General features: G+C 39.5%; 1 protein-coding gene across 2 annotated transcripts; it reads left to right on the top strand.

Annotated features, from left to right (window-relative positions):
- Window positions 1-7,597: 7,597 nt before the first annotated feature.
- Window positions 7,598-22,630, top strand: RFC4 (replication factor C subunit 4). 2 transcript variants are annotated; one of them, XM_024564537.3, is made up of 11 exons: window positions 7,598-7,869; window positions 9,099-9,241; window positions 11,195-11,273; window positions 15,854-15,933; window positions 17,966-18,085; window positions 19,853-19,996; window positions 20,182-20,302; window positions 20,983-21,108; window positions 22,135-22,215; window positions 22,294-22,410; window positions 22,491-22,630. In XM_024564537.3, the coding sequence occupies exons 2-11, from the start codon at window positions 9,111-9,113 to the stop codon at window positions 22,584-22,586; spliced, it is 1,095 nt and encodes a 364-aa protein (XP_024420305.1). In that variant the 5' UTR covers window positions 7,598-7,869; window positions 9,099-9,110; the 3' UTR covers window positions 22,587-22,630. The 2 variants fall into 2 exon arrangements, with proteins under 2 accessions (XP_024420305.1, XP_053774177.1); XM_053918202.1 differs by lacking the exon at window positions 7,598-7,869 and having other exon boundaries at window positions 9,096-9,241.
- Window positions 22,631-22,637: the final 7 nt, after the last annotated feature.

Below are 22,637 nucleotides of genomic sequence, written 5' to 3'. Positions count from 1 at the left end.
AGAGACTCAAGGCTGGCGTTAGTCCAACCACTTCGCCCGCAGCGTGTTATTTCTAGGGCACAATGGGCAGTATCTTAAAACCATCGAGAATATTAATAATTCTTCCGAAAGTTTTAGACTTTGATCTCATTGTTCTGTATTCTTTCTCATCAAACAAATGGAAAGATGACAAAAGTTTTACCCACACAAGAGTTACTATTTATTTATTTAGTTAGTTAATTTTATTTTCAAAGGGCTTTACAAATGTACTGTAACCACAGTTCATTTGGCAACTATTTCCTGAGTGACAACTGTGTGTGAGGCCCTGAAGAAGATACAAGGCATACTGGGCCAGGTGGAAGGGCAGGGCGAACCATTCCCGAGCACCTGGGAGCAGTCCCTGAGAACATCAGCCACGATGGCTGGTATTTATTGAACTGTCTCCTCTGGTCACCCACCTGTGATGTGACATTTGTGGAGAGGGCCTTCCTGTGAGGCCAGGAGGTTTGGGTACTTTGCACTCTGCCAGCACCATCGTGTGTGGTCATTTTCAGTGATTCAGGAAATGAGAAAGCTCTGAGCTGTGTTTCCTTAGAAGTGGCAGGCTAATCAGTGGAAAATGTGTCTCAGAGGATCCCAGTGATGTGCGTCCTGGCTATGCTAAGAGTCGGAACCCTGAAGGCTCTTCTGCCCAGCTCCAGGTCTTACATATCCTCACTGAGAAATGCATGTATTGTGATTGGTAATCGGAGAGACCAAAGCAGAGAAGTCTGCTAAGAAACCTATATCAAGACTGACTGTATAAGTGTGTATTATAAAAAGTGTGAAAATATGCCACCATAGATTATACTCTCTGGCTGGGTAGACATGGCCATGCTGTACATGCAGCATAGGGCTCTGTGTGTTTAAAAAAACCCCAGTCTGTTGATTCGCAAGCCTGGGTTGGATCTAAAGCAGGTTCCCCACTTTGGGAAAGACATCCCCACAACCTTTCAGCAGTTGCTGAATGGAGGAGGTCATGACTGGTTATGCCAGGAGCCCAACAAAGCCACTCTGCAGAACTTCCCTGAGACCCTGCAGCAACTCTCCGATGCCTCCTCTGCAGCTGACGTCACCTGCATGGCACAACTGGCTGGTCTCAACCATCCTCATTCCCTACAACGTTTAAGAAACAGGAATCAAACAGCAGAGTGGGAAGTGGGAAGGAACAGCTGGACCAATGAAAAAGCCAGGAACAAGATGAAAAAAACTCCAGAAATGGCACGTCAGAGGGGCTCTCACACACTTGGTTGATTGACTGCTTTATTTCAGGGCCATCTGAGCCATTCACCACCTCTAGGTAAAGATTTGCCTGAGCCTGGAAAGAGGAAGGATCCTCCCAGCACTGCCAAGACTCAGCGGCCACCTCCCTGCTGGGACTGCCAGCGCACCTGTTCTCCTCAGCTCCTGGTGCTGCGGGGGAGGGTGGAAGAGCAGGGTTTTCCTAATGTCTTAAAATACATCTTGGCCCAGTGTACACACACATGCAGACACACATTAAAACAAGTTTTACATAATATTACTGTCGCTATGAGTGATGCCCTTTAGTAGTTTGCATTGTGTTATTTCATTTTTTAAATGCTGCCCCAGATCTACTAAATCGAGTTTCTGGCCTACTAGTGGAATAAAACTCACAGTTGGAAAAGCACCCTTCAAGCCCAGGCAGGGGGAGAAAGAAAAAGGAGAATCGGAAGGGGAATTGGGGGGATACAGGAAAGGAAGAACAGAGAAAGAAGGCAAGGACGAGTGGAGAGAGGTGTTGGGTGGGAGGTGGTGGGAGGTGACTCAGAGGCCTGCCGCAATGTGACTTCAAGAGCACTTGCTCTGTAATAACGACATCCCACTCTGTGTGCCCGCAGCCCTGTCTTTTCCATCAGACCCTGGGCTACTCAGCGGCAGGAACAGACTTTTTGCACCCCTATAAACCCCACTGCTCCTAGCAGAGGAATTCTTAGAATTAGGCAACCTTAAAGAACATCCCTTAGTCAAAGTGTTTCATTTTCAAGGGGAGAAAACTAACTCAAAAGGGTCAGCCAGCCCTTAGACAGATCTAAATAACCTTACAGACATGTAACAAAATAACCTCAGAAATAAAAACAGGAAAGATGTGCATACATACACCAAAAACAAAACAAAACAAAACAAAAACAAAACCCTAATTCTCACACAGGAGTATCAAATATTCATCTTGGCTACACCGACATTTTAAGTTGGTATACATTTTTGAAAAATGAGTGGGGTGATTTTATTTCCCCACTCATTTCACCCAATATTTTGGGAAAGATACAACCCTCAGAGGCTCAAGGCTACTTCTAGTCTATGTACCAAATAAATGCAAAACTGATACATAGAGATTGATAAAATAAATGGGGAAGTCGGGCCAGAAAAATTCATGGTGATAAGAACCTAAGAGCATTCTCTCTTCCTTCCACCGACCATCTTCGAAATTCATCGTTTGTAAATATAAATGTTTTAGGGATCTTAGTTTTAGTGCTTAATGCTTAGATTGGGTTGTTGTTTGGCTTTACAAAAGTTAAGTGAATCTATTAATAAGTGAACTCAGTAGGGGGTTTAAATTACACTAGTTAGAAAACACTTGTTGGACAACAAAATCCTGAGATCAATTATTTTTCTGTAAATTTTTTTTCCCTTCCTGTCCACTAGATGGTGGACTGGAGCCATTCTAGATCCTGCTAGTTTAGAGGCAGCTTCTTCCTACACAGATTTTAAATGGTTGAACTATATTTTTGTTTTGGTTCCCTCCAGATTTTTCTTTCATCTAAAGGAAAAGATAGGTAAACATTATATAAGCAAATTTTAGGGCAATTTCTAGTATATTCATAGGGTCATTTTGACTTGGGAGCTGGAGCTGCCTTAAAGAAGCCTCTGGTTCACTGCCTGAGGGCCTGCACCTGGGTGGGGCTTTCTCCTCTGCCTTTGGACGAACCTTGGACGCTACCGCTGAGCTGACAGGAGTGAAAGTCTGTGAGCCAGGCACTGTGCGAGGAACTCCAACTCATTGAATCATCACAGGGAGACTTATGTAACAGCTGTCACCTCTATTTTGTAAAATACCAGATTAAGAATTTAAGGCACACTGAGGGTAGGTAATTTGTCCAAAGAGACAGAGCTGGGCTTGGGCTTGGGCTTGGATCTCGAGAACCTCAAGGACTTGCTTAGCCACTGTGCCACGGCCACCTAAACAACTGCTCTCTGGTGGGCATGAAACCACAGGGCTAATTTCTGCCTAATCTGCCCCACCAACAATCTAGATCTCGGGAAAGGAATCTGCAAGGAACTGGATTCTGGCTCTAACCACAGTGACTCTGTCCCCGGTGGATCTGCAGATATAATATCACAGCCCCCATGGAGGCCTTGATTACAGCTTTGTAAAAACCTGAAGGTTTGGTGAACTTGACAGACCCTGGTCCAGGTCCTGAAGGGAAAATCTGGACACTTGGTCACTTAATATTTCATGGTTACGTGCTAGCAGAGAGCCCCGTAGAGCATGGGGATATCTTTCCTGAAGGATTCTCTGCTGCAGGTGGCATAGATTGGTGTCATTACCATAGGGGTTTGTGTTGTGATTCTGTTTCCCCACGTGACATCTTTTCTCACCACAGACAACTCTAGTACCATGGAGTCCCCCTGGTTGTAGAGCTCACTGGTTTTATTGCCCAAGCATCAGGGATGCTGGCACCTCAGCCTGGGTCAGCTACAGAACCCTTTTCTGATGGCAGTTTTTCTTGTCACTAAGTAAACAAGTGAGAACAGTATTTCTAAATATGGAATATGCTTCCCCCACAATCCAAAAGGCCTGCCAGGGTGAGATGTGAAACAGGAATTTGTCTTAATTTACTGGGAATGGGAGGACACATCCCAGCTTGCCCCAAACCACTGGACCCCTAAAAACTTCATTGATGTTGTAATCCCCTGAATCTTCATTTAGCCTTTGTTTCCCGCCCTCTGGAATGCATGTGTCTTTACCTAGTCCTCCAATGTATTTGCTACTTCTTTCTCATCTGATCATTAATATAGTAGACCATGTGGTCTTCTGCAGAATGTCTAGATGATCCGGGTCTTTAAGATTCTATTAGAGCAGAGAGCAGATTTAACACAGTTCAGGGACACCAGTGAATGTATACTGGTCCTGTCCTATGAGAATGCCAACTACTTTGGCCCTCCTTCCTAAGAAAGATGGAAAAAAATACATTTATCAGATTGATTGCCAGATACTATGTATCCAAGGCCATTTTAATCTGATCTAGCAAAGATACCATATCTGGTTCACAGCTGCAATGGAGTGGCTACCACTTAGTTTATGATAACCCACTGTTATCCTCCAGGGTACATCTAGTTTTTGTCCAGGCCATACTGATGAATGAAATAGGCATATATGATGGGGACCACCATTCCTTCCTACTTTAGATATTTAAGGGTGATACTAATATTTGCCATACCCCTTCATATGGTATTATTCTTGATTTACCATCTTGGCTGTGGACGGTAGGGTGGTTTTATGTGTTTTGACTTGGCTTTCTCCATTATGATAGCCCTTGCCCTGCGTGCCAAAGAACGAACGTAGGCTCAATATCTAAGTACGGCCCATTCCAACTATTCTTTTAGGAACTGGGGAAGTAACCAGCAGGTGAGCTGTGGAGCCAGTTGATCTACCATGAGCCAGATCTGGACCAGAACTCCATTTACTAGCTGACACCTTATCCACGCACTCCAACAGGGGGTGTGCTTTGGGTCTCTGGATATCCCAACTCAGACCTTGTATCCAATAGACCTTAAAAGATTTTCTATTTCTCTTTCCCTCAATGAATACGTTATCTTTTGGTAAAGACTGGGAAATCATTACCTTATACGTTTGCCATGGTGTTTGCAGGGTCATTTTTCCTGAGGACCTAAGCTTCTTCATCACCCAATGAAATTTGTGTTGGAGAACTGGCTCGGGTCTGGAAACTTAGATAGTGCTCATGACTTTATATTATTGTGACTGCAGAGAGCCTCCTGATCATCCATCTTTGATTTATTTTGGTTGCATAGATTGAGCAATACACTTGTTTGGTGCCTATCTATCACATCCCTCGGGATGCTGTGTTGTATCAATCACTTTCCTAGCTCTCTGTCAGACCTCCCTGACTACCTCTGACCTTGTCACACATGATGACAATTGTACCTACCTTGCTTTCGAGAGTTTAGCATTGCCATCTGGCCTCTGTTATTTCAGAATTCTGATGTCTTCATTGCTATCAGAAAACTCTGCACTGTCCCAGTCCCAGCATCTCCCACCAGCAGCCTTGGCCTAGAGAGGATAATCCCACACTGAGTTTCTTAACTATGCTGGAGATGCTTCATCAGCACAGTGTCTCTCATTTTGGACAAGAACACTGTATCCTAAGGACAGAGTGGGCTAATGGTTTTTGAGCCTTACATAGTATATCCCACTTCCCTGAGTCTTTTGATTTCTTCCTCCAGTGTTTGCCACCATAGTTCTGGCATTTCTACTTTACTTAACGTGGGTCATTGCTTTTTCCAAGCTTCCAAGGGCCAACCAAATACTATCACCTGGGATCTTTGCCAAGCTATTGAATCTGGTGTCATAGGTCTATTCTCCCTTTTCCAATTTTATATTGGAAATGTTCTGTACCCCTTCATCCAGAACAGTCCTGCACATGCTCTCCTGCTTTGCTAGTCCATGTTGCCCAGTCTTGAGCATTTAATCCTTTTCTACCTTTAGCCGGCCCAGCATTTCTCCAGCTGGGCCACATTGTGACTTCATTTTGGCTATTGCTTTGGTGGTCAGAAGTGGAAAGTTGGGGATAAGGGGAGATATGTATTGTTTTGGAAGGCAAAAACCTCTATATCACCCAGCTTATACATACATCCCCAAGAGACCATCATCAGCCTTTAACAGAAAAGGTTTCTTCTGTAGTTCATCAGGGTTCAGGGAAACATGGAAATTTAAGATTTTCAAATTCATTGACCCAGATGATCCCATTTTAAATATCAGAATCCCTTTTACTATTTTCCCCCACCAGTCAGGGCCTTGACCTTGGTGTAGCAGACTTGAAGGGGCTGAGAATTTAACCTTCTCTGGAACTCTGTTACTCCTATAACTAATTTTTTGGGTCTGTCCCAAAGATTTTATTTATTTATTTATTTATTTATTTATTTTATTTTTTTGCCCTCTGGCTACAGGATGTGTGCATTATTTTATATGCTGCCAGAGACCCTCTGGCTTCCACACTTGGTCTGATACTGTCAACTAATCACCTTCAGTCTTTCATTGTCTTTCTTTAATGTTTTTCTTTCATTCTGAATTAATGAGCCCTCCCCCAAATGGTCATCCAATTCCAATGTTCTTATAATTACTATTTCCCAAAAGCCCTGAGATATTGCATGCGTTGGTGCACTCCCTTCCACAAGCATCCCATTCTCATTTGCCACCGGTGAAAGTCTGAACAGTTGCCATAGGGCTCCAGGGGCTATCAGTGCCCCACTACCACCAGTGACAGGGTTCTCATTACCAGCAGACCGGTAGGTGACTCAACTTCAAAACTTCATCTTAGTCTTTTTCTAGTACCACTTCTTGCACCAACCGTTATTAGTTGAATTCCTTATGAAACAGATTCTGAGATTTTCATGCAGCATTTTTATTGGGTGGTAATTTTGGAACCAACACCTGAGAGGGGTCAGGGAGGCAAGATTGGGCAGAAATTGTGGTACTGTGATGTAAGTGCAACAGAAATCTGGAGCCCGCAGTACTTGGACCCTGGTGGGATTAAACATCATCAGTCCTTTTTTACTGAGCATCTGCACCACCAGATTTCTGGGCAGGGCTGGGCTCTGGGATTTGATGACCGTAGCTGCATGTCAAGGTCCATCCCCTCACCCATGAGCAGACACCAAAGGAGGTATAAGCCATATATGCACTCAAACAGGGTAAGAAAGGCATTTCTTCAGACGTTTCTGCCCTTAAAAGCGCGCTCGATTTACTCCGCGACAACGAAGGCAAAGAGAGAATAGGGATCCTCGGAGTGCCCTCTTCTGGCGAAAGATCGACTCCACCCTCCCCAATCACCTTCCTTGGCGAGAAGCAGGTTGAAAGCCGATTTGCGTCGCCTCGGAAATGTCAGCCAGACGCCTCACTGGTATTAAGTTCACAGAGAGGCACAGTTTATATAAGAACCCCAAAAGCGAGTGGGCCTTTGGAGACCTTCGGTTTCTTAAGCCCGCACACCCCTCCCCAACCGTCACCGCCGGTAAACGGTCGCGGATCCCTCCCCGCCCACGTTCACCGTACGTGCTGAACCCGCGGCGTCCGCGTCTCCGCGGGTCGGTCGCGGTCAGATGCCCTAGCACTGCAGTCTCCAGGGGGAACAATGCAAGAGGACAGGGTGGAGCTATCTTTACACCTCCTCAGTCATCATCGTCCCAATCTATGCGACCCTAAAACCCTGTGTGTCTTCTCGCGTCTTTAAGCAAAACTGTACCGGAGTAGCAGGCTGCCTAACCCCGGGCGGGAGCGCGCAGCGAGCCGGAAGTGACGCTTACTCCGGAATCCGCGAATTCCCGCCCTGCCCTTCGCCTGCTGTTCGAAGGCGGGAACCTAGGCGGCCTGTTCACTGCAGCGGCTCTGTCAACGTGTCAGGCCACTGACACTCAAGGGCTCCCTGAGCCTGATATTTTCAGATTGGGGGACGGAGCTAAGACTTCGATACTACCTCGGCCTTTCACAGTCCCGGAAGCCCCAGGAGCGAGCCGGCGGCGTCCTCGCTCCGGAGACCGGCTGAAAGGCCTAGGCAGAGCCCGGGAACACGCGCGGGGAGCCGGGGATCACAGGTGACCAGCCGTAGAAATTGCAACGGTCCCCTTTGCCTTCCTCTACTTCTGCGCCGGTGATGCCCCTGTGTTGTCTTCCACCTACGTCGTAGCGCGCTACGTACGAGGCTGGACCAGCGCTCTGGCCTGGCTGCCGCCTACCCCTTTGGGAAACGGGGACACAATGCAGCGTCCTTCGGAGCCACGTTCTGGGCTGTATTCTATTTAGCAGCCTGTGGCAGGAATGGAGTAATCCACCACGTTAAAAACCGTCGCCGTTTACAGATGTTAACCGTTTATTTTGTCTATTGAGTATATACCCATAAGCCAAGTACAGAACTGTGTTTGCACAATTCTTTTATTTAACTCAGTCGCCTTATGGAATAGGCCTTAGCTCTTTTTACAGAAGGGGAACCTGTGTCTCATAAATGGCAATTCAGTCGTCAAATACTGTGGAGCATCTCTCATGTACCAGTCAGTGCAGTGGGCCTTGGGGACATAGCAGTGACAAAAAGAGATTTGCTACTGAGGCTGAGAATTTTCAGACAAGCTAATGATGCTTTTCTGTCCCTGAATACAGCCTTCTCTTTACTTGGATGTTAATAGTGGTTATCTTCTGGGTGAGAGTTTGTGTGAAATTTTAAAATTCAGCCTTTCCTGCAGTGTTTTGATTTCTTCAAATGAGCAAAAACCGCTGTTTCCATTTTAACAACAGAATTCCCCAACCATACTGGCTCTGTATGTAATGAGCTCAGTAATGGGCTCTGCCAGTAAAACGGGCCCTTGAGTGAAGCTCTAGCCCCTCTCTCACTCCCCAAAAGCGGAGGTTCTCATTTGTGGTCCCAGCACTGCAAACGGCTGAGTCCATGCCAGAGTCTGAGCTAGCGCTAAGCCCGTGACCAAAATGGAAGAGACTGTATAGAGGCCAATGTAGAGTTTGGCCATCAATAGCATATTTATCAAAAAGTTTGGAACTTTAAAAAAAATGTTCTGAAATAAGATTTATCTTTATCCTGTAACTCCCTCATTGAGAATAGCTTCTAAGTTCCTTAAGCCCTTTGGCCTTTTTTATGTCCCTGCAGCCTTCAGTACAATGCAGTGAGAGGGTGGTAGGTCAGCCATGGGTCATGGGGTGATGCCCTTTATTAAGTAATTATTGAATATCTTTGCACAAGGGTGAGAGTGCTTTCTGGCTGTACTTCCTCATAACGGTTTCAAAAGAGCTTTTTTCCTGTCTTGCACCTGAGCAGGGTGAAGTAATCATGCAGGCATTTCTAAAAGGCACATCTATCAGTACTAAACCACCGTTGCCCAAGGATCGAGGGACAGCTGCCACTGCTGGAAGCAGTGGCGAAAACAAGAAAGCCAAACCTGTTCCATGGGTGGAAAAATAGTAAGAACTCTTGTGTTTTTGTTGAAATAGTTAATAAATTACATCTCTAACCAGCTTTGATCGCTTTTTTTTTTTTAACTTAAGGGCAGATGATTTGCTCTTTTAGATGTTGTCCTTGAAAATCTCTCAATTTTATATGTCATAGAACCTTGGAACTAAAAGGTACCTTAGAATCTATAACTCAGGTCTAGTCCTGACCAGTGTGGCTCAGTTGGTTGGGCATTGTCCCACAAAGCGAAAGGTTGCCAGTTCAATTCCTGGTCAGGGCACATGCCTGGGTTGCCAGCCCCATGCCCGGATGGGGCGTGTGCAACCGATCAATTGATTATTCTCTTACACATCAATGTTTCTCACCCTCTCTTTCTCCTTCCTGTTCCCTCTCTAAAAAATAAATAAAATCTTAGAAAATATATTTAACTCAGGTCTACGGTTTTAGCAGCTGGGATTCAGCATTAAAGAAAACGAAATTTGTATAAGCTGGCTCTTGGTTAGGAGTTCTATTTAAGTCCAAATAATCTGTTCCCCTTTCATTACTGATATGTGGAAATTGTTGAGTTTTTGTTTTTTATGAATTTTTGGTAAAACCAACACTTGAGCCTTGGCTGGTGTGGCTCAGTGGATTGAGCACCTGCCTGCAAACCGAAAGGTCACTGGTTCGATTCCCAGTCAGGGCACATGCCTGGGTTGCGGGCCAGGGCCCCAGTTGGGGGCGTACAAGAAGCAACCAACTGATCTACCTCTCCCTCTCTCCTTTCCCCTCTCTCTAAAAATAAATAAAGTCTAAAAAAAAAAACCCAACCCAACAGTTAAAGTGGCACTTAAATTTCAATCAGCTAAGTGGTACTATGATAAATAGTAGTTGTAACCCCAGGTGCAGCCCCAGTAATCACCAGGGGTTTGTAGATTACTTATAGGCCAACAAGAGCCTCATGTTTTGGCACCAACGATTCTTTTAAAAATGGCAAGTTTCACATAAAGGTGTAGATTTTTTTTTAATTAAAAACATATACAAGGGGGGAAAAATCTATGTTTTCAGCTTCTCAGGAGATTAGGCAACATTAGATGCAAATTCTCACCTGATAACAGTTGGACTTGAATACTGCTCATTTTGGAAAGGTCACAAGTTTATCAATTCTCCATGTTCCCTATTTTGCCTTACACTCTGCCTTCTTCACTCTTGTTATCTTCCTGGCCTCTGCAGGTATTTGAATATGAAGCTGGTTTATAACATACACTGATTTTCCTAGAAAACATGTGACATGAAATTCTTGTCTGGCACTGACCCAATTAATTAGAAAAATATGACTCAGAAAGAGTCTTTGATTAGTTAACTAAGCACAAAGCCTAATTTTAGGGTTGGGAGTTTAACTTTTAGCTTCTCTTAAAATCACTAGTTAATGATTTAAGATGAAAATTGTATGTTATATTTCATATCGGTTAAACTTATTTTGTTAGCCCTCAACAAAGTGAATAGATATGCATTTTTTGTGCTGTTAAGTAATGGAAGTAATTGGTATTAACCAATTGACAATGTAATAACTATGTAATTGTATTGACCAAAATAGCTGTCTATCCTCAGGTTACCAAATAGTTCTTTCTCCCTTTTCAGTTTAGCTGCGTGATCTTGTCAAAATATAATTCTACTTCTAGGCAAGTGTTCACTTTAAATTTTTAGCCAAATAGCATTTGTGATGTAATAAAATCCTTTTGCTTAATTTTTGTGAGCATAACAGATGCAAACTATGTGTCTGGGAAAGTGAAAAATTACTTCTTTAGTATGTATTTGCTTAAGGTAAATACAAATGGGGTTTCTACCTACTTCCCAATTATGAAAGTTTCTTATTACCAACATATGAAAATTATCAGTATTTGGTAAAAAGAATACTTGGAAACTTTCTGTAGCTACTATAATACACTAAATAACCTCTTTTTTTGTTTGTTTGTTTTTTCCAGTCGCCCAAAATGTGTGGATGAAGTTGCTTTCCAGGAAGAAGTGGTTGCAGTGCTGAAAAAGTCTTTAGAAGGAGCTGATGTGAGTAGCGGATAATATTTAATGTCATTGGGAGATTTAAGACTTAATTTACTCACCCTTTTCCTTCCTTTATAACTTCCTGCCCCCTTTAAATACTATGCTATGTATACAGGAGGCCCTTGGTGACTATTTGTACAATGGATGATTAGTTCAACAAATATTTGTTGAGTATCTCCTATTCTATCCTATGGCATTATTTATAGTGCTCAGGTATAGAACATTGAGCAAGACAGACTGGGTCCCTTTGCTTATGAGCTTTTATTTTGTTGGGGAATGACAGTATAAACATGTATGCCAAATAAGAGAATTCTAGATAATGATAAATGCTATGAAGAAAAGTAAGAGATTCTCTGAAAGTGTAATTTCTCTGGTAGTTACAAAATTGTCACAGGGATGTAAAGTATGGCATAGGGAATATAGTCAATATTGTATGGTACCAGATGGGTACTAGGCTTATAGGGGGAGGATCACTTCGTAAATTATATAAATGTCTAACTGCTGCGCTGTACACCTGAAACTAATATGAAATATTACTGAAGTCAACTGTAATTGAAAAGTTAAAAAAATTTTTTTTTAATTTTAAAAAAGTATAATTTCTCACCTAATTTTAGGATTTGGTTTGAACTACAATACAAAATAATTGAGCATTTAATTCTGGTTTTAGCATTGGGTCTCCTGCTTTGATGGGTGGGATAATATTTCTTTGAGTGACTTGCATTTTAAAATATTCAGAGACAAAATAAGCCCTTATAAAGAATTAACAGCTTAAAATTGTATATGATAAAGTGCTTTAAGGATTCAGTGAAGGAAGAGAAAAAGTCGCAGATGAAAGTGGTATTTGGCCCTGGTTGGTGTGGCTCAGTGGGGTGAGGACCAGCCTATGAACCTAAAGGTTGTCAGTTCAACTCCCAGTCAGGGCACATGCTTGGGTTGTGGGCCAGGTCCCCAGCTGGGGGCATGCAAAAGTAACCAATTGATGTTGCTCACACACATTGATGTTTCTCTCCTTCTTTTTCTCCCTCCCTCACCCTCTCTCTGAAAATAAATAAAATCTAAACAAACAAAAAAACCAAAAGTGGTATTTGGTTTTTGCTTTATTCCCAAGATTTCCTTTCTCTTAACCTGGCTGCTTTGAATTACAGGTTCTTTTGGTTTTTGCTGCCATTGTTCTCTTCTTGGAGTTATAGTACAACAGTACATATTTTGAAAAAAGTTATATTTCTAAAACTATTTAAAATCTTTTTATTTCCCAGTATTTGTTTGATTTGATCCAGGTATTTATCTTTTAATTATTTAATAGTGTACAATTCTAATTGCTTGGTGATATTTTCCCAGATTTCAGGACAAGGTGTATTTTAATTGCTAGTATTCTCAACTCTAAGCAAATCTGGTGGGATTACAATTTAACTCTTAACTTTATACCATCTAATTTACAAGGCTGAATTAATAATTTTAAACACTTGTTTAATAGTTTGTGTTTCCTTTTAGACTAAATTTGGTAAAACTTAAAGATGAAGTAATTTTTTTAAATTCTAGAGTAAAGGGAAATAATTCCTTCATTTACTTTAAAAAGTTTTAAGGAAGAATTCATAATTCTTTTTTCAAAAATCAATTTTAAGAACTGATACTTTGCTTAGAATTCTTTTTCTCCCCCCCAGGTTTATTGAAATATAATTAACATATATCACTCTATAAGTTTAACATATACAGCATAATGATTTCACGTATACATTGTGAAATGATTTAAGTTTGGTTAATACTCACCATTTTGTGCAGATACAATAAAAGAAAAGAGTTCACCCTTAGAAGAACACTCTTAACAACTTTCATATATATCATACAGTGGTGCTAATTATCATGTTGTTCATTACATCCTTAGTGCTTATTTATTTTATAACTGGAAGTTTGTACCTTCTGACCACCTTCTTCTAGTTTCCCTCCCCCAGTCCCCTACCTTTTTTGTTTTAATTAGTATTTTTTGATTCCACATAAAGTGAGATCATGCAGTATTTGTCTTTCTCTGTCTGACTTATTTCACATGGCACGATGCCATCAAGGTTCATCCAGGTTGTCACAAACGGCACAACTTCCTAGTACTTTATGGCTGAATAAAATTCCATTATGTGTGTGTTGATTAAATTTTAATTAAATTTTTTAAGGTAATATTGATTAATAACATAGAAATTTCAGGTGTACGACATTATAATTCAATGTTTGTGTAGTTTATTGCAAACCCACCACTCGGTCCATTTTCCTTCCATTACCATATGTTTGACACCCTTTACCCAATTTGTCTTCTCTGCCAAAACCCATCCTGTCTGGCAATCAACATTCTGTTGTCTGTATCTGTGAGTCTGTTTTTCTTTATTTTATACTCCACATGAGAGAAAATATGTGGTTTTTGTCCCTTTCCATCTGGCTTATTTCACTTAGTGTAATACTTGCAAGATCCATCTATGTTGTCGCAAATAGCAGTATTTCATCTTTTTTTTTTTTATGGCTGAAGTATTCCATTGTACATATATACCACATCTTTATTCAATCATACCTTGATGGACCCTTAGTTTGTTTTCATGTCTTGGCTATTGTAAATAATGCTGCAGTGAACATAGGGGTACACATATCTTTACAAATTAGTATTTTCATATTTTTTCAGTTAAATACCCAGAAGAGGCATTGCTGGATTATATGGTAGTTCTATTCTTAATTTTTTAAGGAACCTCTACACTGTGTTTCATAGTGGCTGCACCAATTTACATACCTACCAGCAGTGTACAAGGGTCCCTTTTCTCTACAGCCTCTCCAACACTTGTTATTTCTTGTCTTTTTGATAATAGCCATTCTGATGTGTGTAAGGCGACATTTCATTGTGGTTTTGTATTTGTATTTCCTAATAAATACAAATACAAAACCACATAGTGATCCACATACAGTTCTTGAATGCAGCATGTATACCAGACTTATTTAGTATAAATAAAGTTTAATAAGTTTACCATGTTTTAAAGAATTTAAATTATATATGATAGTTACCTGGACGAAGCATTTTAAATTTGAGGTATGCATGCGTCCAAATAATAGTTATAACCTTAAAAAAAAAGGAGCCTAGGGGTGTTTTTTTGTATTTTGTTTTTAGTGAATCTCATAGTTTTTATCTTAAGCTATTTGTTACTAATGTAGCAGTAACAATCCTCTAATTAGTATATTTATGTTTATTTGGCATATATTGAGTACTGCATGAGATGCTGAGAATACAGATGTGAAAGAACAAATATAGTCTTGATTTTCTTAAGTTTATAATCTAATAAGGTAGACAATGTATTTTACAATGAAACCCAACAGTTAAATAAATAATAAATAATTGCTAATTGCCTCCAGTGCAACAAAGACTGATGAGGAGACCCACTTTAGATTGGGGGGTCAGGGAAGGCTTCTGACTTGTAATGCACGAGGAGTTGGCCAGACAGAAAAAGGAGTCAGACCCTCGCTTGTGGGGGATAGCATATGTACCGGCCATATAGTGCTTAGCTATTGGAGGTCATTGTAAATTGGCGCCTAGAAGGTAAGAGAAGTAGTGAGATCAAGCAGATCAAGCAGAGCTCCTTGTAGGTTATAGTAAGCAGGTTAATTTGTCTGTTTTTGTTTTTCCACATGGAGTATGAAGCCAGTGAATAGTTTTAAGTAGCAAGCAGAGAGCCACATTGATTTGGGTGAAGAATGAGTGGATGAGTAGGGGTAGAGGGTGGGGATTAGGCAAGAGTGGAAGCAAATAAACTACTGCCTAGTTTTCCATGTGCAATTATTTCCATACATGAAAGGACATACTGAAGAATGTAAAGTTTTGTAAGTGAGCTCATTAGAATTTAGTACATTTATTAATCTGTAACACAGATCAGTTGTCTGCTTGATAAGGAGCCAAGCTAGCTAGACTTAAGGTATAAAAGAAGATAACGAGTTATTTCATTTTACCCTTCCTTTCTCTAATGAATTCTCCCTGACATATGCATGCATCCTACAGGGTACATGATCATAATGGACTACTACCTGGCATTTAAAAGATGCTTATTAGTTCTTATAATGTTTCTATTCTTGCAACTTCAGCTCATCCAATAAGCCCTACTGTGTATTTTCACTCCTTTTTCCTCAATATTGGCCAAATCCAATTATCCTTTGTTCTATTTCTTCTTGAAACAACTGACATCTTTACAAAATGTAAAATCTTGCCCAATCCTGAGCAAAGAGGTGTGGTAGGAAACTGACAGAAGCCTGAGATTCCATTCAGAAATTAAAAAATTTCTGCTTTGAAAATTCCACCTAAGTATATTAGATATCATAATCATAAATATGATTCAGCTTAAGATATTAGAAAGACCTGTTGGGATAAAAGTCAGTACTATGTGAAAAAGCAGGATTTAGAACTGTTATTACTATGTTACCAATTATATTAAGAAATCTTTGTATTAAGATATATGTGCCTTCTCTATTTGGGTAATTATTGCACTGTTCCAGACATTTTCAGTCATCATTTTCATTTATTTGTGCCAGTGTACAATTTAAAAAAAAATAAAATTTAACTTCTACAGCTTCCTAATCTCTTGTTTTACGGACCACCTGGAACTGGAAAAACATCCACTATTTTGGCAGCAGCTAGGGAACTCTTTGGGTAAGTGGAAATCTCACTCTTATTTTAGACTTGACACTGAAAATCTCTGGTACTGCTTTTCTTTCTCCAAAAATTTCCATTTGGTTTCTCTGTGAAATTGTTGGGTTTTTGTTTCTGAATTTTTTATTAATCCAGTGCGCCAATTTCCAGTTCCTCCCCTCCAATAAATTAGCTTGCCTACATTTTTCGTAACCTTCATTCTGAACCTTACTCAAATGCTTAAATGTACTGCATACAGGGAGCCTCGTTATATTTTTTTACCACTTTTTTTTTCATTATGAGCTTGGGCCTAGAGAACCGAACCTATCCCCAGTCATGTTGAGAGTTTCATCACACTCTTAATGATTGTGTTCATATCTGTGTCATGTGATCAAATCTGTTGTGTTTTATGCTGCTGACCTAAACCACCTCTTCTTCAGTTCCTTCTTGCTCTGGCCTTTCTAGGCCCTCTCTCTGGAGTGGCTAGGCCAGCTCCTTGGCCTCAGATATCCTGAGTGTAAGCCGTGTGTGTGGTAGCTGATGCAGTATGATTCCAGATATAGCACCTGTGGGTCACTTTCCTAGAGTCCTCTCCCTAGATTCTGTCTTGGTTTAGCCAACTATCATCTACAAGCCCTTTACCTAGAAAGATATCAGCCCAGGTCTGATACCCATGCAGCATGCTCCAGTATAGCAAAAGTATCTTGAATTTATCTAGAATTTTTATATCAGGCTTTTTGACCAAAGGGTACTTCTGAAATCCTACATATGAAAATTAGATGCCTCTGCCACCATCAGATGTGAAGACAAAAGGCAAAACTGTTGTGAAACTAGTATTGTATTTATTTGACAATTTTTGTTTCCTAAGGGAAATTATAAAAGTTTTTCTGATTATTCTACAACTCCTCAGTTAGACCTGCACTGAACCAATCTTAGGAATGTAGCTATAATGAAATTGTTAAGTAGTTCACTATTAGTTATTCTAGAGTAAGTCAGTCTAAATTACGTAATTTTTAAAGTATCCTTTTAGAACTAAAAGAATGTATTTTAAATATAAATTTCACATTTAATACTATACATGGTTTTAAAATAGAAAATATATGCAAAGAGCCCTGGCTGGTGTGGCTCAGTGGATTGAGTGCCAGCCTGCGAACTAAAGGATCACTGGTTTGATTCCCAGTCAGGGCACACGTTGTTGGGCCAGGTCCCCAGTTGGAGGCACATGAGAGGAAAAAATTGGTGTTTCTCTTGCTCTCTCCTTCCCTTCTCTTCTGTCTAAAAATAAATAAAGCTTTTAAAAACCCAAATAAAATAGAAAATATATGCAAAAAGCTTCCTAAACGTTTATACCCATAGAAAAAATAGTTGGGATAGCATGCTATTTAGGAAAAATAAAATCTAAATCTTGTTTTCTTATTAAAAATACTTATAAATATTTAGAAAAATGACTGGGAGTTTTCAAAATAGTGCTTTGGATATGACAGTTTTAATTATTTTTTGATTTCTCAGATTTTCCTTTAATGGGCTACTTTTAATGATTTTCTTAAAAATTCGCCTTAAAAAACTATTCAGGTTTTTAACCTAGTAATTTTCCTTGTAACAAGCTACCATATGGAAATAATTCAAAATATGCTACATTGCAGCATTATTTAAAATTGTAACATACTTAAACTATCTAAATGTCTAAAAATAGAAGGGTGTTAAATAAATTAAATGATGGTACATAGGATGGAATGTCACATAGCTATTAAAATGGTATTTCTGGAGATTCTGATGACATGGAAAGATAGTTTTGATGCAATACTAAATGGAAAATTGATTTAACATTTTAAACATTATGTGATATCATATATCTATTTTTTTAAAGCATGGACAAAAGCAAATGTTAACTGCTTGTTTCTGCAAAAGAGAAAATACAGAAGTGACTGTGTACCTTATATTGTTCAGTGAGTGGATTTTAAACTACTGCAGGACATGCAAATGTTAAAATGTGGTTAAACCTCAGTTACTTATATGCTCTATGATGTTTCATATTTTCTTCATTTTGACATAGCCATGAACTTTTTCGATTAAGAGTTCTTGAGTTAAATGCATCTGATGAACGTGGAATACAAGTAATTAGAGAGAAAGTGAAGAATTTTGCTCAACTAACTGTTTCAGGAAGTCGTTCAGAGTAAGTACGCTCACCTTCCCTTTTCTATACCATGTCATTGTATGAGGGGAGACCTTCCTAAAATGGAATTTATAAAAAAATGTGTATTTATTCTTACATGTTTAAACTTCATCACCTTCAGAGAACTCTCCACTGATGCAATATACCTGTTGAGACATTTTTTTCCACTGCTCAAAACAGTTTTTGAACTCATCAATTTTGATACCTTTTAGTGCTTCTGCCGTTTTTTGTTTCACCTCTTCCACATCAGCAAAACATTTCCCATTGAGGACTTTTTTCGTCTGGGGAAACAAAAGAAAAGGTCGCTTGGGGCAATATTGGGTGAATAGGGAGGGTAGGGAACAGGGTTCATGTCATTTTTGGTCAAAAACTGCTGAACACTTAGCATACATTGTGGGCAGATGCACTCAGAAGTCACCCATCATGAAGTGGGCAAGTGTGTTGAAAGAGTCTTCAAAAAAAGTCACTGAACCCCAACATAGCCTCTCACAATGCCAGCTGGTACACTGATACAAAAACACTCACCTAGCGGGGAAAGCCTGTACTACAAGGGACCCACCTTCCAGAAGATAATTCCAGTTTTTTCGGGTCCCCCCCTTGTATTTGTTTAAAATGCATATTTCTGCCAAATTTATAAGTCCTTTTTCACAGTAGATCATATTTTTATCTAAGTTAATTTAAAGCCAGAAATGACCTTTCTATTATAATTAATTTTGTTTAGCTATCTAGGGTTTTCCACTGATATTTTGCCTAAGAAATATTTATTAATCAAATTTGATAGTTTGATGGTACATGTATAACAAAAATCCTGACTTTTGCTATTGCATTATTAAAAAAATAACCAGATATGTTAAGCTTCAATGTATATTTCATAATTAGGGTGACCGTGTAATTTCTTGTCTCAGCTGAGATGGTTTTAGAAAGAGGAGGTATTATTAATAATTAAATAGGACTGCCCTGAGTTAAACAGGGACGTCTAGTCAACTACTTATACTCCTTAGGTGGCAAAGTTCCAATATTAAATTTTGTTATTATCTATCAGCATTTTAGAGACCCAAATATTAAATTTTTGGCAAATTCTTATATATTTAAATATATCAGAGCACACATTAAGAATGTGTAGAAAGTGAATGACTAATTTTTGATATGTACCTTAAATTTACAATGCATATAAAACATATCTGATAAGGCACTTAGATCAAGAATATATAAAGAGCTTTTATAATTCAATAATAAAAAGACAACCCAATTTTAAAATGGGCAAAGTATGTGACTAGACATTACTCCAAAGAAGATACCCAAAAGGCTAATTTATACATGCAAACATGCTCATCGACATCATTAGCCACTAGAGAAATGCAAATCAAAACCACTATGAGATACTTTACACTCACTATGATGGCTGTAATAAAAAATGTAGTATATACTAAGTATTGGCAAGGAGGTGGAGAAACTGGAATCCTTATACAATACTGGTTGGAACATAAAATGATGCAGCCACTTTGAAAAGTTTGGCTAAAAAGTTAAACACAAGAGTTACCACATGACCCAATTCTACCCCGAAACATAAATCCACAAGAAATGAAACCATGTCTGTTCAAAACATGTACACAAATGTTCATAACAGCATTCATTAAGGGTCAAAACATGGGAGAGTTGGGAGAGGAATGGCAAATGGGCATGGGGGTTCTTTTTGAGATGATGAGTATGTTCTAAAATTAGATTGGATGACATGTGAATGATAACTTCTATGTTTCTCTGAATCAGTGGGAAGCCATGTCCTCCTTTTAAGATTGTGATTCTGGATGAAGCAGATTCTATGACCTCAGCTGCTCAGGCAGCTTTAAGACGTACCATGGAGAAAGAGTCTAAAACCACCCGATTCTGTCTCATCTGTAACTATGTCAGTCGGTATGTATATTGCCCTGAAGACAGATGCTAGGCAGTCTTATTTTGATAACCCCCAGTTAGGGAAAGAAAAAAATGTTTCACAGCTACATTACTATGTTCTCCATCCAATCTTGACAAAAATAAATGAGTTCTTTGGGGGAAATCCTTCTTTAGACACTGATTTGCTTTTTCCAATTATTTTACAGGATAATTGAACCTCTGACCTCTAGATGTTCTAAATTCCGCTTCAAACCTCTGTCAGATAAAATTCAACAGCAGCGATTACTAGACATTGCTGATAAAGAACATGTCAAAATTAGCAGTGAGGTAATTACTAATTATCAGTTATTGTAATTATTAATTCCTTTGATGAATGCATATGAGGAGGCCCTGAAAAGGAGTCACATGTGTTGCTTCAATTTCTGATGCCAATTCTTCAGGCAAAGTTAAGCTAAGTGAACAACAGTTGGAATATCTAGAAATTACAGCTTGTCTTTTTTATTGCCATTACAAGTTTATTATCTATCAGCATTTTAGAGACCCAAAACTGGAGATTTCATACATATAATGCAAATTCTGCAACAACAAATCTCTGCATGACAAGATTTTAGTCTCCTAGCTAATAACTCCACTTCCAAAATCTGATTTGGTATGATGAAATTCTAGTAGTGAAAGAACATACAGGCTTTTTACTTATTATAACAGAATTGAACCATAATTTGAACTTCGCTTCATGTAACCAAGAAAATAGGATGAGAAGTATGGAACATCCCTATCTGCAATTTCTTTCAAAGACAAGAGATCTCTATCCTTTCATCGGACTGAGGCTGTTTCCATGAATTCTGCTGCTATGAGACTGATACTATTCCCTCAGAAATGGAAATAAATTATTTTCTCCTGGTAACTCTAGGATAAAATACAGTGATTTTCACTTGATTAAAATCAAAAAGCCTTAGTTGGTCATCAAAGATTAAAAAAACAACACAAAACGTCTTTTTTCCCTTCAGGGAGTGTCTTGTCTTGTTAAAGTATCAGAAGGAGACTTGAGAAAGGCCATTACATTTCTTCAAAGTGCTACTCGATTAACAGGTGGGAAGGAGGTCACAGAGAAGGTGATCACAGACATTGCTGGGGTAAGAGCACTAGTTATTTTGAAATTCTTTTAGGAGGATTTTTAGGTGGCTTTTAGAAAATTTTCATCCAAGTATATACATACAGAATGCTGATGTGCTTAGTCCATTCAGACTGCTCTAACAAAATATCAGGCTGTGCAGCTTACAAATTCATTTAATAGTTCTGGAGGCTGGGAAGTCCAAGATCAAGGTACCCACAGATTTCAGTGTTGTGAGGACCTTTCTAGTTAGTGGACCCCTAGTTCATGGCCTGCATCTTCCTGGGGCAGAAGGGAGCTCTCCAGGCCCTTCCTTTCATAAGGACACTAATTCCATTCATGAGTGCCCCACCCTCATGACCCAATTACCTCCAAATACCATCACTTTAGGGATTTTCTAACAAATTGTGGAGGGGGGTCACATTTAGTCTGTAGCACGTGCCAAGTACTATGCTAGCTAAGTGACCATCTGGGAGTACAGAGTGCTTCAGGCATGCGGCAGTTAAGGATTTAAGATAGCAATTTAAGATAGCCCTATTGTATTAAAAGAAAATGGAGTCACACTTCTTTAGATACTCCTGTTAGGCCTTAGCATTTTCACACCATAATGAGAAACAGCATTAGTTTACTTTTTCTTGGTATTAGGGATGTTTTAAACGCATCGTTATTAGTGCCCCCCTTCATGGAGAAAGGGCACACCCTTTGAGATTACTTTTCAAATTACTTGTTTGATTTTAACCACCACTCTGATGTGTAGAGTTAAAGCCAGAGGCCCCAAACTTAAAAGCAAAAAATACATCACTCTTATTGCATAGTGACTGGACTCTGGATTACCTCTCTGAAGCCCACACTTGAGCCCAGAGGCTTAGAGCTGGCCCTTTTTCCAGGTCCTTGCCGTCTCAATGCTATAGATTCAGTATCAGGATAACAGCTTTATACCCTATATAATAGGACCCAATGAACTAACCAAGCATGGAACAGAAAGGAGTGGGCATAGGCTTTGCAAAGTAATGCCAAAACTGTCTTCACCCTGAAAATACCTTTTCAGGTGATACCAGCTGAGACGATTGATGGAGTATTTGCTGCTTGTCAGAGTGGCTCTTTTGACAAACTAGAAGCTGTAGTAAAGGTAAGGTAAAGTTAGTTACTTTACCCACTTTGGAGAGAAAAAAATTAAATGTTGACATCAAATGTCTTTTTGTTACAGGACTTAATAAATGAGGGTCATGCAGCAACTCAGCTTGTAAATCAATTCCATGATGTAGTTGTAGAAAATGATGACCTTTCTGATAAACAGAAGTCCATTATTACAGAAAAACTTGCTGTAAGTAGGCACTTTTGCATGTTTCAGCAAAATATTTATACCTGTAAAGGAGATTTACTAACCTTTCTTTTTTCTTGTAGGAAGTAGATAAATGCTTAGCAGATGGTGCTGATGAACATCTGCAATTGATTAGCCTCTGTGCTACTGTGATGCAGCAGTTAACTCAGAATTGTTAACACCATGTTCCTTTTTTAAAAAAAAAATAAAAAAAGGTGAAGGCCCTGACT

Source organism: Desmodus rotundus, chromosome 2 (assembly GCF_022682495.2).
Source record: "Desmodus rotundus isolate HL8 chromosome 2, HLdesRot8A.1, whole genome shotgun sequence".
Lineage (NCBI taxonomy): Eukaryota > Metazoa > Chordata > Mammalia > Chiroptera > Phyllostomidae > Desmodus > Desmodus rotundus.
Note: the sequence above shows the minus strand (reverse complement) of the source record. Positions and strands in the feature narration are given on the sequence as shown.